We start from the raw sequence: 18,662 nt of genomic DNA, 5'->3' as shown, positions 1-18,662 counted from the left end.
TGTCCACGGAGAAGGTTTGGCTACTTCAAAGATTAAAAAGGAGTATACATACCATGCATCAATATCAAACATTCCTCAATGATAACTTTATAAAATAACTTTATTTATGGAATGGGCTTTACCGGTGGTTCTTGCTTTCGTTTTTTATTTATAAGCAGGGCTGTTTGGTTTGTCTTTGGTTCTTCTGAAGTGAGTTTACTGTGCTGCTCTGTCCTCTACCTGGTTGCCTCCTTGGCGAATACAGGTTTCAGCCCTTGTCCTCATTGCATCAATTGCGTTGCGTACCATCCTTGTGCGCTGGATACTTGCGAATGCATTCAGTAATACGTTTGCGAAGATCTTGGATTTTGTCACAAAGGAAAAAATCAAGTGGTGTGAGGTCTGGTGATCGTGCAGGTCACTCCACAGCATGAGCCATCCCAACCACTCTGTTTGCTATCTGTGGACAGAGTGAAAAACGGGTAATTTTATTTAAAAGGGCATATCTTCAAAAGTTGTGGGCCGATTGAAATAATTGTTGTGGTTTATTAAAGCTAACGATTAAAGGTTTCTTTACATACCAAAATATATTTATCAATTTGATAGAAATAGGAGAAAAAGAGGGCGCAATGAGGGGCCTCTTTTTTTTGGGACACCCTGTACTTATGCACTCTGCTCTTGAAGGATGATGCGCCGTTGTTAGATATGTTTCCGACTACTCCATCTGATGATCTGGTAAGCTATCCCAAAGAGCATGGCAAAGCATGGACAAGCTAGAGCGGGTAGCTCCAGTGCCGCCGACAAGCCGGGGTAAGGTGGCGCGTTACCACCGGGCCCAGGGTTCTAGGGGGCCCGTAAAAATAAAGAACACATACCTTTATGGGCCCATAAAAACCCCCATAAAAACAGGACCTCAAGGGACCCGTAAAAAAGAAAGAAAAGATACCTTGTATTAAGGTCTCCTTTCCTTTTTAACCCATTACGGTTTCTGTTCTTTGCTTTTTACGGACCCACTATAAGGACTCTTTTATCTTTTACGGGCCCATTAAGGTGTTCTTTTCATTTCTTTTTATAGGCCCATTAAGGTCTCCTTTCTTCTTTTCTTTGCCTTTTACGGGTCCATTATAAGATCTATTTTCTTTGCTCTCTTACGGCCCGCCAAGCAAACAAAAGAGAGTAGTAGCGGGCCCGTAAAAAAACAACAACGAAAAGAGATGTATTAACCCGACGATTCCACGGCCTTTGACCTGCAACTAATACCAAAGCTAAGAAGTGATCAGCAACAACACAAAGATTTCCATAAGTAACAGAGAAGATATGTATCTTCTCTGTAAGTAAGTATACTGGTAGGACAGACTGGAATAGCCTACCAGATGGAGTAGTCCTGTGGAATCTAAATTTTGACATTTTACATTTTCCCCTAAAAGCTCCTATAACTCAAGAACTGTACATCGGAGATAGGTCAAACTATACTTTTTCTGAATCCTTATGACAAGAGGAATATATTGGTGATTCTTATTTTTTTAAAGATTTGACCAGCTTTGAAATTTCACCCGCTGAAGCGGCCATTTTGGATAGGCCTATTCGGGACCTTCGGAGACTTTTGATGTGTTGTTAAGCATGTTTTTCTGAAATGAATGGTGATGAAATGGATTCTGTTGCAATTAGTGATGGATGATTTCATACTTTGACTGGCCTAATATTGATTTCTCGGGGAACGTCAATGCGTCCTGTTGGCCTACTCAAAATACGATGCCCATAAATTATTCTATGAATGTATTTATTCAATACCAACAGGATGCAACTATAATATTATTTATAGTTATTATTTAATATAAAAGTAACAACTTGAGCGGATTAGTATAATACATCATTGATCATATGGTTGTTGCCTGGAGTTGATGAAGAGAACAAGCCTTAGGCCTATAGCTCTTGAAACGTCTCACACAGTAGGTGTTTCATTTGGACTAATGTATAGAATGGATGTTTAATTTAACCTGTTAGGCCTACATCAATATTTAATTAATGTGGGCCACTTTATCGCGATCACGATTAAGATTACAACTGTTGAGTGTTGTCAAGCTGAGTGTTGTTCCAGGAGATCAAGGAACTGTTCAACTTTTCATATATATTTGACTTGGAACTTGGAAGGAACCAAACTCGAGCTTCGATTCTCTTTACCGTCTGTGATTAAAATACGGCTCAATATTAAACTTGTTCAACGATGGCAGGAATTTTCGAAACTAGAACACCTGTGAAAGAATTCACCGTTGATTCCGAGAATAATAATCATGATTATTCGAATGAGCGTGTGGCTTCACCATCCGGAATCCACCTTGACAATCGTACCTCGGAAATGTCGTTTCATTCCAAACCTAGCAGCGCTCATTCAAGGAATAGTGGTGGTGGTGGTGGTGTCGGTAGCCGCGGCGCATTTGTGACCAGTATCCCTGGTATGATAGATGTGGACGAACTAGAGAAAGAACTGGAAGAAATACAGAGGAATTGGCCAGCGCCAGCACACCGACCATCAATCAAAAAAGGGGTACGAAGACTCAGCAGAAAGAAAACAGTAGCTATTATAGAAGAACCACAGATTATAGAAGGAAAACAGTCTGTTGGAAACATTTCGGATCTCGACTCGGATGAAAATAATGATTTCCCGAAAGAGTTCAAATATATTGATGACCATGTTGTTGGAAGTGACGTGTGTTTCCAGAGTCCTTATGGGGAAAGGCAGGGTAAGTATATGGATAAGTTCTAAGGGGCGCACCATTTGATTTCCAGGGGGACATGGGAGTTTTTTTGTGAGACAAAAACAACAACAACACTTTGTCCACTAGTGAGACGAAAAAAACATTCTGCCCAATTTTTTTTGCCTCACTGTTGAGTAAAAAAATTTTTAAATGCCGCCAAAAGGCAGCAATTTTTTTTTAAAATTCGCCTGACCAAAACTCTCATGCCCCGAAGAATCAAATGATGCGTCCCTAAATATATATGTCCTCAGCGGTTCTTTATTTTAACGAACCAAAAAGCAATATAATAAGGCCAAAATGGTTATGCAAGTTAAGGGTTCCGACACGTTTTAAGAACATAAGAGGGTCTTTTTCTTGGGGTTCCATATAGAGGACAAAAAAGGTTCAGGACCTTTTGTGAGTGTTGAATGATTCACACCAGTGGCGTAGCTAAGGGGTTGGGGGAAGGAGCCCCCCCCCGGGATTTTAACCGCCCTGATATTAAAGTTTTTAGGCCTTTTTTGTACTTTTAGTTTTAGCCCATTTTGACCATTTTCGTCAAAAGACTAGGCCATTTTTATAAATGCCTAAGTTCTTTTAGGCCAAGAGCTGTATAAGAAAAAGTGAAAAAATAAATGAAACTGAAAGTTATGAAACTATATATTACAACATAATAATTTATATTATGACAAATGCCAGAACTATTATAACAAAATGGTTAAGGGGGTACTACACCCATTGCATTTGTTTTTTGCATTTTTTTGCATTTTGTGAAGAAATGAGAAACAGAAATTGGACAAAGTGGTAGGCCTATGCAAAATGAAGGGGCAAATCTTCTCGTTCAATTGGTGGCATCGGTATCAATGAAGCGTACATGCTTCTAATGGTATAAGGCAAAAGGTGGTACATCACTGATGTTTTAAATTCACTCCATTTTGGAAAGCTTACTATCAACGGATTTCGTTAAAATTTTGGATATGTGTTGCTAACACATGAGGGAAATAATGTTGATATGTAAAATGGTAACAAGTGGTCCCTGATTTCTTTTATGACTTCATGAACTTGGTGCTCCACAACTATCAAAAACGAACCGGTTAAAATGCTTCTATTTTCAATGTTGAGCTATATTGTGTATTTTGAACTTGCGACATTATTTCACTGAAACTTAATTAAGCCATAGGTAACAGGTTACCACAACCACACTACAGCAATGTTGAAAAAAAATTGTATTTTTTGTCACCTATACCACCATATTAGTAGGTATGTCACAGTGGCTGCACAATAATTCTGCTACACTGTGCATGCAAGCATAACAGTGAATTGAAAAGGGCGCGCTTCAAATTTGGCCAATTTTAGAAAATATCCATGTCGATAAATGAATTTCCTCATATGCTTCATTCATCCAAATTGTTTAAATTTTTAATATATGGTGTGTGAAGCCTTTCCGAGGCTAACATCGGGTCCTCAAATATTAAAAATTGTTTTGTTTAAGAGCTACTGCCTGTTTTTATGGATTTTCGAAGATCGCTCATAAATCAGTAAATATAGGCCTATTGAAGTAAAGGGACCTACCACCATTTAGCTGAAATACTAATCTTTCTTAGCATGTAAATTATTTCCGTCGACAACGAATGAACCACTTCCCTAAAACTAGTTGAAGCAAAACATTAATCAATGATATTTTTAGGGAGTAATTTTCCAAACCACAATAGCTCTAAGCCATTGTGTGTGTCCAAGGCCATACTATTTTTGTATACGCGGTACAGTAAATTGGATGTTCCTTTTACCGATTGTCCTCCCGTGTTAATACAGATGACAAAAAGTTAATTTAAAGTCTCATTGCAACTGAATTTTTATTTTTACTTTTCGGACTTGGCTTTGAGTAATGGTGACACATACCATGTTTACAGTAAAAATGAAAATTATATTCCAGACACCGTCAAAATGTCAAACTTTTATTTTTTTGTATTGTTTTTAAATAATTAACTGCAGTTCATTTATTCAACCTCATAACAGGATCAGACTTAAAAGATTTATGATGAATGAACAGACGTTCATTAAATATTGAAAAAAAAACCCAAAATTACTCATGCCTAATTTGCATAATAATATCATAAATACATAATTAGCTGTAATTACCTAATTTGCATAATTAATTACTTTTTGTGTATTTTTTGTTATCAATTGAAAGAACTTTTTATACATATGCGTGCAAAAAAACCCGCACCTTTATATCATGTACGGTTTTCTATTGGCATCAATTTTGCATATTAATTAGCTGAACTTTTTTGAGATTTAATTTGTCTGCACTGGCCGAAATTGCTAAAATAGTATATTTGGTTAATTTATTATAATTATTCAATGATAGATTTTTTAATTTTGTTTTCTGTAACGAAGTCAGGAAAGATAGGCATTTAACATGTGATATTTAAATTAACGCTGCTTTTTCAAGCAAGCGTCCAAATAAACCTTCAAAATCTCGAAATGTGCCAATTTTGTCATTACAGCCATTTGTGGCAGGATTTCATTCCATCTACGAGCATCTTTAAATTGACATTACATCACAATGCATTGACCGATTTCAATTCTGTTTTTTGATTTGTGATGCTTTAATAAAGCTCAATAATGTAGGAACATTAAATAACGTGTTTCTGCTGCGATTATTTTTGAGGTGATATACCTAATATTAGGTAGTTTTCCGTAAGCTTCATTTTTGTGATTTTGGTAACTGTTTTATATTTATTTGCCCAATCCATCTCAACTAGGCAATCTAAATTGTACTCACCATTTACATCCCAAGGTATTTTAGTATATCCACCTCACACATTTCCATTATATATCCAGTAACAGACAAAATATCAAAATTGATGCCTCATTATGACATGTACATGTATGATATCACCATGGAAATATCTCATCTACTATTTCCATGATATCACAGACTATCACATGTATTCAAAATTGATGCCTGAATTTGACCTGAACCAATTGACCTATAACCTGACCTTTGATGACCTTATGGCCTTTTTTAATCTCTTTCCCTAATAACACATTATATAAGATACATACATGGTGTAGTATTAAATTGTCTATGTGGAAGAGATTAGGCCTATTTAATTTATTCAGTGTTATAATCAGTGAGTACATTTCTATAGATAGTATAACAAAGGATTTAATGTATTCTATTCATGCATTCTACTTGGACATGGTGAATAGAATAAATTATGGTTTGTTATGAAACACACATCTGAGTTACTAGGATACAGTAAACAAAAAAATATATAGGGCTAAAATGATTTTCTAAACTGGTTTAAAAGCACTTTGTATGTAGAGATATTTTATAAGTTCAGGACATGAGGTAATGAACATATTTATATACTTCATCAATTTGCAACAAAAAAAAGAAGATAGGTTCTGATGAAAATCAGGGTATTATACCCCCTTAAAGCAGATCGATTACAAACACACTGCTGACAGAAATTAGATCATCAGGCAAAACCAGAAAAGATACAGACAAACAAACAACCATGGGATGGACACGAGACGAGCATACATAAGTGGGCTCTGATAAAAGGGACATCAACATGATCAATGAAAACCCCGAAAGAGTTGTTGGGCAACGTGCAACACATTTGTAATATTTTGTAAAATCCAATTTGATGATTTAGCAACTTCATATTCAGGCAATACACAGAGTTTTCAAATAACAAAGCCAAAAAAGAAAATCTCTATGTTCTGTGGTTTCACCCGAAATCTTCTTTTTTTTTTCTTGTGCAAAAGTTTTTATTTTGTCATACGGTTATAAAGTCAATAAACAATATTTTTGCTTATGTATAGAGCGCTTAGAAATTGATATGATTCGTAGTGGGGAAGAAACGTATCTTTTTATCGTACAGGTGATGTGCTTAGCCTGTGTCACTCAGCCTATCTCGAACAAAATCGCTGCGTGGCTGTTGAAGAACTAGTGGATTCGCCCTTTTATCACGTCAAATTCTGACACGATACAGTGATGATGACGTTGTGGCTTCCACAGTGGGCACTGCACAGTGGGTGTATGGATGTCACCTGGAAAAGCACAAAGCCCCCCGGACTTCCCCAATATGGGACTTCAACATTTAAACGCTCAAAATCAATTTTTCTTCAGCCTGGAAATTGAACACAGCCAAGTGTTTAAACGATTTACCAGAATTTTACCGGTTGTCTCAATTTACATTGCACCTGAAGTTTGATAGAAAGGAACCTGTACACGCAACAGGCTTATTGATACACTTGTCGCCACTTGACATGCCTTTTTATAGAACTTTTTTATATTCATCAAAAGTGTATGTAAATATTTAGCATTTCCTTTTTTCTAAAAAAATTGATACCCACCTGCATGGCCTTACTCACTGATCGCCATATCACAAGTAATTCAGTAAATTTGACCAGTGATATTAGTCGTTACCTTTTGTGCAGTTAGGTACAATTCAATTCATTGGCTAAAAAGCAATCAGATATCGCTTGCGATGAGAGAATAAAACTTGTTTCATAAATTGTTTAAATATTAATAGAATCTATTATAATTGTTAGTATTAATAGTAAAGGTTGTAAAAGTGCGTTGGTTTTCTCACCATTTTTATTTACATTATGCGTTCTTAGTTGGTCAATAAGGGGGTAGGGGGTTGTTTAATTTAATTATTGACCAAATAATTATGTCTACATTGAAATAATCACGTTTTGTTGATAGATCATTCAACAAAATAGATAACATGTCAATCGTACTGACAGGTGGCTTGATGCCTCTACAATCAACTAGTTTGTCCTATTTGCTTTAATCTTATATTGACTTTCTTTGCACTCTTGATTTTTTGTATATTTGGTAATAAATAACAATATTATTTATGTATTTATTTATTTATTTATTTATTTATTTGTTTGTTTAATTGTTTATGTGTTCATTTGTTTATGTATTATATTTTTTATTTACTTATTCGCTTCTATACATGTATATAAGTTGATTGTTTGTGTATTTGTTTATTTATATATTTATTTATATTTATTTATTCAGCGAGTCAGTCAGTTATTTACTTATTTATTTATTTATTTATTTATTAATTAATTTATTTATTTGCTTGTTTGTTTAATTGTTTATGTGTTCATTTGTTTATGTATTACATTTTTTACTTACTTATTGGCTTCTATATAAGTTGATTGTTTGTGTATTTATTTATTTGTTTATTTATATTTTTATCTATATTTATTTAGTCAGCGAGTTATTTATTTATTTATTTATTTATTTATTTATTTATTTATTTATTATTTATTTATTTATTTATTTATTTATTTATTTATTTATTTATTTATTTATTTATTTATTTATTTATTGCTTGCTTGCTTGCTTGCTTGCTTGCTTGCTTGCTTGCTTGCTTGCTTGCTTCTTTCTTTCTTTGTATGTGCGTGTATTTATTTATTTGTTTATTTATTTATACATTGTATTCTTGTTAGTTTTTATCGTTGGGAAAAGAAATCAGATTCAACATTTGGATAAAACAACTATTATAGCGATGACTTTGCGTTTATTATATCAGACAGGAACTCTCACTGTTTTGAAGAAATAAGTTGCTTTAAATAAGCCTCACTTATACCTGTTTGAAAATCAACTGCCTTTTTTCTTCTTTTTTTCTTGAACTAATTGTTCCCATTTTCAAGTGAAAATGAGGGATTTGTGGATTTATTAATTTATTTATTTTATTGCTTCTTTCTTTCTTTCTTTCTTTCTTTCTTTCTTTCTTTCTTTCTTTCTTTCTTTCTTTCTTTCTTTCTTTCTTTCTTTGTATGTGCGTGTATTTGTTTATTTATTTATTTATAGTCTTGTTAGGTTTTTATCGTTGGAAAAAGAAAACAGATTCAACAGATTTTGGATTAAGCATAACTAAAAAGCGATGACTTTGCGTTTATTATGATCAAACAGGAAGTTCTCATTGTTTTGAAGAAATAAGTTGCTTTAAATAAGCCTCATTTAGACCTGTTTGAAAATCAACTGCACTTTTTCTGTGAACTAATTTTTCCCATTTTCAAGTGAAAATGAGGGATTTGTGAATTATTTCAACCTTACATCAACAAATTTATGTAAAATAGATCATTTATACTCACAAATGAAAACTTCATATAATAATGTGACACGATCAAGGGAAATGAGTCGGATGTCGCTAATATCGATTTTGAGATATTGGCAAAGAAAGTGGTAAAATTCTTTTGTTTTATATTGTTTTCAGCGATTGATAAATTGACTTAACTTTGCAAAGAAAAGTGGTATCAACATGGGATTTTCTGTTTCTGAAAGCTTTAAATGTACTCTTTATTAACCTATGTAAAACTCATTTTCGACCAGGGTCGACATGTGACTCATTCCCTTGATCATTATATTTTAGTATAAGTCTATAGTGCATGTCTGACATTGTCTGGTAGCTTTGGCTGGTTTACTATTCAAAGCTTGTCTTCTGAATTCCGGTGTAATGTTTCAAACTTTAAAATTTGCCAAATTAAATAATATCTCTCCTTTGAAAAAAACCCATAAAAAGATGTTATTAAAAGATAAGTTGCGTGTATATAATACTGATATTTACTTTACTCTTTTGGTTTTCCCAAAAAAACCCAAAACAACAAGTGAGGCCAAACATACACTTTTTTTTTGGCCTAATAACATTAGTATCCCACAGAATTAATTTGTGGGTTCAGAATTAAACAAAGTGATCCGTGTATCAATATTGCAATTGCGTAGGCATATTATGGGCTAGCCTAATAGGATACAAAATGACAATTCATGCCATCGATGACCTCAGCAGACGAACAAAAAGTCATGAAGTGTTGATTCATAAAATATCAATTTATAGTTATACGGCTTAAAAAATGTACTCATGCATCTATGTCAAATATTTAAAAATAAAGACCATTTCTATATATCATATTCACGTCATATTCTAAAATTTATTCGTCACGACCCAGTGGCTTGACTGATGACGTCAATCTATGGTATAGGTCTAACGGGCTATTCCAGAAAATAAGTGCACCCCCCCCCCCTATAGAGGAGCAAATTATCAATAAAAGAAATGTCTGGATTTTTGAGTTTACTCTCTGAAAACGATTCAAATCCCAGTTGCCAATGTTATACTGGAAAAGGCTTGGAAATGCAATTAAATGAACGAAAAATCACGGAGTGATCAAAATGAGCCTCTCAAATTGAGGATACCTTTTCTTCTGGATTTTTCACCTTTGTAGGCTACACCATGTACACTTTAAAAGTGTGTATTTCCAACAATCATGACTCAACAAAAAGTCTGGATATCCGATATTTTCTAGAATGGCCAAAATAGCTTCATTTAAGGGGTCTGGCCATAAAAGTAGCGTTCTCCAAAACTGAGTTTTTCGATAAATTCATTCATTTCTCAAAAAGTAAAGTAAAAATCTCAGTTTAACAAATTACGGTTAAAATGAAAGCCATTATTGGGAGCCTAATTATCGTATCATTATAATAGGCCCCTGGGAATAGGCCTGATATACCAATGTAAACATTTATTACGCTCAGGCTGTGTTTTACAAATCGCCTGGAATTGCATATTTAGGTTTCAGCGATTGTTAAAAAGAGAGTGATATGTTTCTGAAAGCATTTCCGCTATTTTGGATTTAAGGGTCGAATTTGCTCGAACTGGAAAAAATGTGGTGCCACCGTGCCACCGTCCGGCCCTCGCCTTAAGGGACGCACCATGATAAGCCTGCTGTTGCCTTTCGTGCACTGCTCAGGATCACCTATATACACACGAAATTCGACTGGTGATTTCTGTATAATAAAAATTATGTTTTTATTTGGTTTTGCTTGAAGTTTATAGTCATATAAGTACATGTAGATCAAATGATGCGTTTAGAGAGGCAATGCAGGCTTTTTAAAAATATCAAAAACGGATGAGAACCAGGGCCGGATTTACCGTTTTGGGGGCCCTGGGCAGGCCAAAATTTGGAGGCCCCAAATGCACCGTGAGGAAGACATGTGCACTCAAGTGGCCAACTTTTTAGATTTTACTAGGACATTTGCGCTAAAAAAATTCAATTTTAGACTATTTTAGCCCAAATTGAAGCTGAAGTTTGCTATATATCAGGTCAGTGTGTGCAAAGCGCGCAACGTTTGGCAATTTTTGTACCCTATTTTGGCCCAAAATATGGTGTTTTTCGTCTAAAATGGAAGATGTACACTACACAAGGCAATTTTGGGGGCCCTGGGCCCGGGCCCATCTGGCCCTATGGTAAATCCGGCCCTGATGAGAACATTCAGTAGCAAATAGGCCTATGGCTGGACATGCATGATGGAAAGGTTTTTTGGCCAGGCAAAGGGGGTATTTTTGGCATCCAGACCAGTTTCTATAGGGTCTATGCTCGAACTAGGGGTAGGGGCAACCAATTTTTGGCAAACCATTTTGAGAATTTATCAGTACATATGCAGCCCTATTTGCTTTTTGAATTACATTGGTTTTTAATTGCTTAATGATTAGGAAAATCCACAAAGGCTCATAACAGATCAAACGATATCAAAGTATCAAATATTCTTTTCATTTCAGTATCTATTTGCTTTTAGGATTAGAATTGTCTTCAAGTACCTAAAAGTGGTGCGAATAACCCAGTCGAATTCCAGGGTCCCCCTTTATATAAAGTGTGAGACTGGGGATAGGACGAATCAGACAGGGGGCAAAGAGCACAGAGGAGTGGTTGGAGATTGATGAGATAGTGAAATCAGATGGCTTAGGCTGATTGTTGATGGACAGTTTTAAGCTTTGTTAGCTTCTGTTACATCATATTTAATTAATTTATTCTACATGGAAACAGATTAATCGCGATTAAATTATGGTTCAAAATCAAATTAACTATTTCTGTCTCTGGAGCACGTATTTGACTTAAGGAACCAAACTCAAACTTGGATTTTAGTACATTTTAAGAGCTCATAATATTAAGTTTAACTTAACTGTTTTACTCCGGACAATTAAATATTGTTTTACACACTTTAACAAACTTTTTCAACGGCACGTTATTTTTTTTTCAACAACAATGGCTGGAATTTTCAGAAGAAAGTTAAAACACAAACTGATACTTGTAAAAGAAATCACCGTTGATTCCGAGAATAATGATTCACTTAGGATTGTTACTACCACACCAACCGTGCGCCGCCGTGACGATCGTGCCGCTGAAAGGTCGTTTCATACCAAACTTAACCGCGCTCATTCGTGGAGTAGCGGTATTAGTGTTGATAGCGACAGCACACACAGCTCATTCACTATGGCAGATGCGGACGATCTCGAGAAAGAATTGGATGCGATTCAGATGAATTGGCCTGCTCATCGACCCTCAATCAAAGAAGGGGCGAGAAGAAGTAAAAAGAAGACTGTATCTATAGGGCAAGAAACTGTTGTTGAAAGTATTTCGGAAGACTCGGATGAAAATAGTGATATACCGAAAGAGTTGAAATATATTGATGAAAATGTGGTTGGACGGGATACATGTTTCCACGGTCCTTATGGAGAGAGGCAGGGTGAGTGTAAACAAAACTGACTAGGCCATCAGGCATACATAAATGCCTAGGCTCTTTTGGGCCTAGCTGTACGAAAAAAACTAAGAAACTGTAGGCATATTGACAAATAATTCACCTATATATATTTTTTCCGAAGGTGTCAGTGCATGTTAATGTATATCTCCAATATAGCGCAAACGATACAAATAACTCCCGGGGCATAAGTTTTGTTTGTGTATACGCTCAATCAGGCATCAAATTCCACACGAAATGCCCATTTGGGTTGACCTTAACTTTCACAGATAGCTTTAACAAAAAAAAATGGAAAAAGTATTTCTGTACCCATATTTCATTGAACTGAAAATACAGACAACATACTGTCACTGTGTATATCTGAAATATTGGTATCCATATACTCAGTAGGCCTACATTGTACAACAACAGTGCACCGTTCTTATAATAAAGCTTTTTAAAGCAGTTTCACGGGTCTTTTAACTTCTAAAGAACCCCTTTGACATAAAAAAGATATTAACAGAGTGCAGTCTACTGATTTGGGTTCAAGCAACCCTTTTTAACAATAGGTCTACAATTCAATACGACCTTAATCGAATGACGATAATAATACAAATGTATATAATTATATCAGACAGTGACACATGTAAATTTTGTTAAATATTATTGTCTGCATGGACATGATATGATCGACTAGGCATGACATAGACTTTGTACCCGTGGTAAACGGCCTATAAACACAAATAAAATGCGATAATATTATTGAGTATAATTTATTTCGTTGCCAACAATGACTCAATCCGTTGGCTACTTACCACTACCTTATAATTTGTTTTTACAAGTTTTGATTAAACTTGATATACTCATCATCAAATATGTTAATTTTATACCATTCATAAAAGCCCATACACATGTTCTGTAATTTACAAACAAATGTACGCCTTGCTAGAAAATACCTGTGGTAAAATATTTAATAAAATCCTCCCAACCATCCAACATCATTACATTGTTCATTCGTGAATCGTTCCTATTATTAAACTTGCATGACCTGAGAAATACCTTATAAACTCCAGCGGCGAATTATACCAAATATAGCAAAAATGGAAACCCACTAATAACAAACTGTAGACTCAACGTTTTCGCCAAGGGGTACTATGAAAGAAAACACCGTGCACATTCCTTACGATTGACTGTAAAAGGCCAAAAGTTTATCATGAATCGATTTCATTATTACCTTTTTGTTCAAATTTCAAGGTGATCATATTTCCATTTATTACCTATTATCTTAACAATACTTATTCCATTATTATTAATGGTGACACAATGTTTTTGCTTTGTGAGTTTGTGTAATTTTTGTTTTTGATTCGATTTTTGTTGTTTCGTTTGCTTTGTATCACCAGGGATTGGGTTCAGTATCTTTTCTTTTTTGATTAATAATAATGATAACAACAACAACAACAACAACAACAACGACGACGACTACAATAACAACAATAACAACAACAACAACAATAACAATAACAATAACAATAATAATAATAATAATAATAATAATAATAATAATAATAATAATAACACTATTAATAATAATAATAATAATAACACTAATAATAATAATAATAATAACAATAATAATAACACTATTAATAATAATAATAATAATAACACTAATAATAATAACAACAACAACAACAACAACAACAACAACCAACAACAACCAACAACAACAACCAACAACAACAACAACAATTTTAGGCATATGATATACAGGTTTTCATATTATATGCCTAATACCTACACTTTGTTTGGATTATTGAATAATTTACAACATTTACAACAAGTGCCATTACCTCACATCGTATACGGAAGGAAATACCGTATTCTATCCACAGCTTTAGCCATAATTACTAATTAATAACGCTTCTTAATTAAATATTAATCATAGTGCCAGTCAACTTGGATCTGATCATGCGGTTTATAGTGACAGTGATGGCACGTGCTATTTAAGAATGATCTCAAATATAGCCTACTTGGCATTCAGGTTAAAAGTTTATCAAATATATTTTGGTATGTAAAGAAACCTTGAATCATTAGTTGTAATAAACAGAAAAAAATATTTCAATCGGCTCACAACTGTTGAAGATATGCTCTTTTAAGGGTAGAGAAGGTACTGTTGGTCGAAGCAGCCAAAATGTCGATTTTCATTATGTAAATCAATATATTATTGAAAAATAACACTTTGATGTTTTGCAAAAGTTCATTCTACAAACCATATACTTTCATTATTATGTTTTGATGGATCCAAGTTGTGATAATATTGGATTCAAAACATAATAATGATAAAATTGGATGCTTTACGCCCAATATTTATTGGTCTCGCTATGAGTTGTAAAATATTGGACTCGACTACGTCTCGTCCAATATTTTAAAACTCATAATAGCTCGACCAATAAATATGGGCTCAACCGATCCAATTTTATATCAAACATTGCTTGATTTATCGTTGTTAATGAGTTATGTATACGTTTATGTAAGTGTTGCAGGTATTTCAGCCCTCCTACAACATAACTCAAGAACCACAGGACCTACAAAAGTATATCTGCGATATTTGAATTCTTCTACACACTCGCTATGAAATGAGCAATGCGATTTTTGCCAAAGCTGACTACCATTCGCAAGATGCTGTGAACTCGCAACACTTTAAAATAGTGTCAAACCTTAAAGAAATGTACCCGTTTTTCACCCACTCCACAGAGGAGGTTTAGCTACAGTAACTTCAAAGATTGAAAAGGAGCACCTCAATGATAACTTTATTTATGGGCTTAAATATTGGTGGGCTTATGGACTATGGATTTTGTGTCATTAATTTGTGGGTGTGGGTCTGTGGGATGTGACTTCTTTTACCATACTTGAAATTGCTTATTTTTCTTGGTTATTTGTGGCTTTTTGTTTTATTATGTTTCTTACTTTTTTACTTTTTTACTTTTTTACTTTCTTGCTTCTTGCTTTCTTTTTATTTACAATAAAAGTCGTGTTGGTGTTTTTTTTTTTTGGGGGGTAAAAGTTAGCCCTGAAAAGGCTTGTTTGGTTTGTCTTTGGTTCTTCTGAAGTGAGTTTACTGTGTTGCTCTGCCCTCTACCTGGTTGCTAAAAACCGTTGCTTCCTTAGCGAATACAGGTTTCAGCCCTGGTCCCCATCATTACATCAACGTTGCTACCATCCTCAGTGCGCCGGATACTTGCGAATGAGGTCGCGATGAGGGTTCTGGGTTTTTTTTTTGGGGGGGACACCCTGTATAGTCCTATATAGGTCTAATGCAAGCGAAGCGAACAGGAAATGTTGCACGTTTGAACGTGTTTCTAACGTGTTCCTACACCTTTTTAGGGCATAACATAGAAACGGTGCCCAAAACATATGTGCCAAAAATCGTTCGCCCCTCCCCTTTATTCGACCTACCAAAAATCGCTTGTCCTTCCCTTTTGACCTGCCAAAAGTGCTTGCCCCCCTTTGGCCGACCAAACTTCTTTGCCCCTATAAATTCACCACCAGGGGTAGGCCTACACATAATTATTGCACCGCCCCTTGTCACCATGGTAGCGAGTTTGTTTACGGTCCAACCTCAACCTGCATGACCCTGCATGTTGGCACGACTGCAGTGCGCCAATTAGGAAGCATTTATTGAGATTTCTGAAGTTCAAAAGTCGAATAAGACTATAGTTAGCTCGATTTTTTATTCGACTTTTGAACTTTGCTGAGATTTCTGAATATTGCAAAGTTCAAAAGTCGAATAAAAAGTTTAGCTAACTGGTCTTAGTGTTATTCTTTTAATCTTTTTATATAGGCCTACGTAGTTGTTATATCTTATCTTTCCAAAATGCTATGCAATTGATAAGTAGGTTGTCATGCATGCGCCTTTCTTCATTAACATGGAAAAAATCACGGATTAAAAATAACTGAAATAATATGTATCAAAAGGTTTCAAATACAAGAATATAAAAAGAAAATTATGATATTGAATACATTTCACCAATTCCGATGTAGTTCATGGTCATAGGGACAAAAATCAGTGAGACACATTTTTAAGAGAATTTAAAGTTCATGACACGATTGGGTGATTGTTAATAAAAGGCGGAAATTACAATGTTATACATACCGTATGTTTCGGTGGTATGGTTTCACCCCGGGGGAGGCACTCCCTATCTGAAATGGCAGGGGTGTGCCTCGGCCATGTTAAAAGTAGGGGGCATTCAGGTCAAATGTACAATTACAAAAATATGGGGTCATTCAGTACACAACCTGAATAAAATTGGGGTCATTCGGTATGAAACTTTGAAAAAAGGATGGTCATTGGGGTAACAAATTGTAAAATGGGAGTCATTCGGTACAGGATTGCCTAAAGAGTATTATTAAATACACAAATAAGTGACAAACTGCGAAAAACAACTTGGCCACCTTGGAAATTTGACAAATCTCATTATTTCTGGAGGAGAACACAAATACCACCTAAATTTGGGAATTAAAAAGGGGGTTATTGGGTAGCAGGAAATAGAAAAAGGGGGGTCATTGAGTACATGATTTTTTTTTAAAGGGGGTCATAGGTAGGACCATAACACAAAAAAGGGAGTCATTCGGTACAAGCCGGTTTGAAAAAGGGGGTCTATCCCGAGGCACATGATGCATATCTGCCATGGAAGTGCCCCCCCGGGGGTTTCACCAGGAAACGGATAGTGGACGTTATTACGTGGTTCCCTATACTTTACATTTAAACACACGCGCCCCACACGTACACACACGTAAAGTTACTATTCAAACATGTTATGTAGTAATTTACTTGATTTAAGAATATTAGCTTTGTAGTTGACACATTTACAATAATAGTTATACAATAATAAATTTGTGTCTTGTACTAATATTGATATAATTTGAGGTATAAAACTTTGAACAAATAATTTGAGTCAGCAAGCGTGCCAGGGGACTATTGTATTATACGTGCTCAAACGAATTTATTAGTGACTTTAAGGTGGTACTACACCCCCTGATAAATTTTGTGACTAATTTAGCATTTTTCTCAAAAAATAACTACATACTGGTAACAAAGGTAATGTATATAAATAGGGGCAAGGAATCCAATTACTTCACTGAAATTTCAGTGATTCATTGCAAGACACATGGTTCATTATATATGTTAAGAAATGAGGTACATTCTAGCGGTACCTCTTTTCTTATCATAAATAACTTACAGCTTGGCTTGAGTCACTGAAATTCCAGTGTAGTAACTAGATTCCTTGCCCCTATAATATACATAACTTTTGTTACAAGTGTGTTATTAGTTTTTGAAAAAAATTCAAAAATAGTCACAAATTTATCAAGGGGTGTAGTACCACCTTAAAGTACTTGGCGTTATAGGGCTTTTCGCTATAACGAGCAAACTCTTTATTTACTAAGTACTTGAACAATTATATGATTGAACCTTTCCATTGTAAAAATGTTTTCGTTGAAATGAAAGTATACTTAACCGTAGCCTATCAACCCTCGTGGTACTAAATGGTGGTTGAATCAATAGAAACAAAAGACACCCGTTTTGTGAATTTTAAAATAGAAAATCATTTTATGGCTGCAAATAAATTATAAACAAAATTACGATTGATCCTGACGTGAACGCGTAACAAAAGTTACAAAACACGAAATGTCACGAAATGCACTTAAATATAGTGACGTAGCTATAGATTTCTTTGGGTATGAGGTATGGACAAATTTCTTGAAGTACAATGTATATGATGCAACACCTTTTGGCGACAGAATAATTTTATGGTACAAGCGCGAAATGTTTGGCATATTGAAGCTAAATTGGCATAATATGGTGCAAAAATGGAATATATGCGCAAAATTGACATTTTTTAGGCTAAAATGACCATGAGGTCCATTTGGTCATAAACCCACATACAGGGGTCAACATTTGGGGATGATTGTATGGACCCCCTATACCTATTAAGCTATCATGTACCGTTCTACAAAGTTTTAATATTGTTTTGTTGTTGTTTTATATAATTTCTGTTATAGGATGGTCAATGCTGGCCTTATTTGCCTTTCGACCATCTTCTCCATTGCATTTATTGTATATATTTTGATCTGTTATTTCATTGTATATTTTGATTGTTTTTAATTATGAAAATAAAGATTGTTTGTACTAAAACGGGTCCTGCAAATACCAGAAGGAACCATTTTAGAAATGAAAAAGTTCTGTAAAGGCCAGAAAGAAACAATATTGGTGTTCTTGCAATTTCCGTGAAATCCTATATAGACCCTATAGCGTTCATGAGATTATGTATAGTACTGGGGTACTACACCCGTTGATAAATTTGAGATTCTTTTTGCATTTTTCTCAAAAAATAATAATATACTGG

The 18,662-nt window shown here is 34.7% G+C and overlaps 1 protein-coding gene across 2 annotated transcripts in view; it reads left to right on the top strand.

Moving 5' to 3' along the window:
• The first annotated feature begins 1,895 nt into the window (after positions 1 to 1,895).
• LOC140142810 (uncharacterized) overlaps positions 1,896 to 18,662 on the top strand; it is a 43,833-nt gene continuing 27,066 nt past the window's right edge. Inside the window, exon 1 of one of the 2 annotated variants that reach the window (XM_072164816.1) lies at positions 1,896 to 2,720. In XM_072164816.1, coding sequence (XP_072020917.1) covers positions 2,204 to 2,720 — 517 coding nt within the window. In that variant the 5' untranslated portion in view covers positions 1,896 to 2,203. Of the gene's footprint in view, positions 2,721 to 11,936; positions 12,268 to 18,662 lie in introns of those variants that run through there. The other variant, XM_072164817.1, reaches the window with a different exon arrangement.

Source organism: Amphiura filiformis, chromosome 20 (genome assembly GCF_039555335.1).
Source record: "Amphiura filiformis chromosome 20, Afil_fr2py, whole genome shotgun sequence".
Lineage (NCBI taxonomy): Eukaryota > Metazoa > Echinodermata > Ophiuroidea > Amphilepidida > Amphiuridae > Amphiura > Amphiura filiformis.
This window is presented reverse-complemented; position numbering and strand designations above follow the sequence as displayed.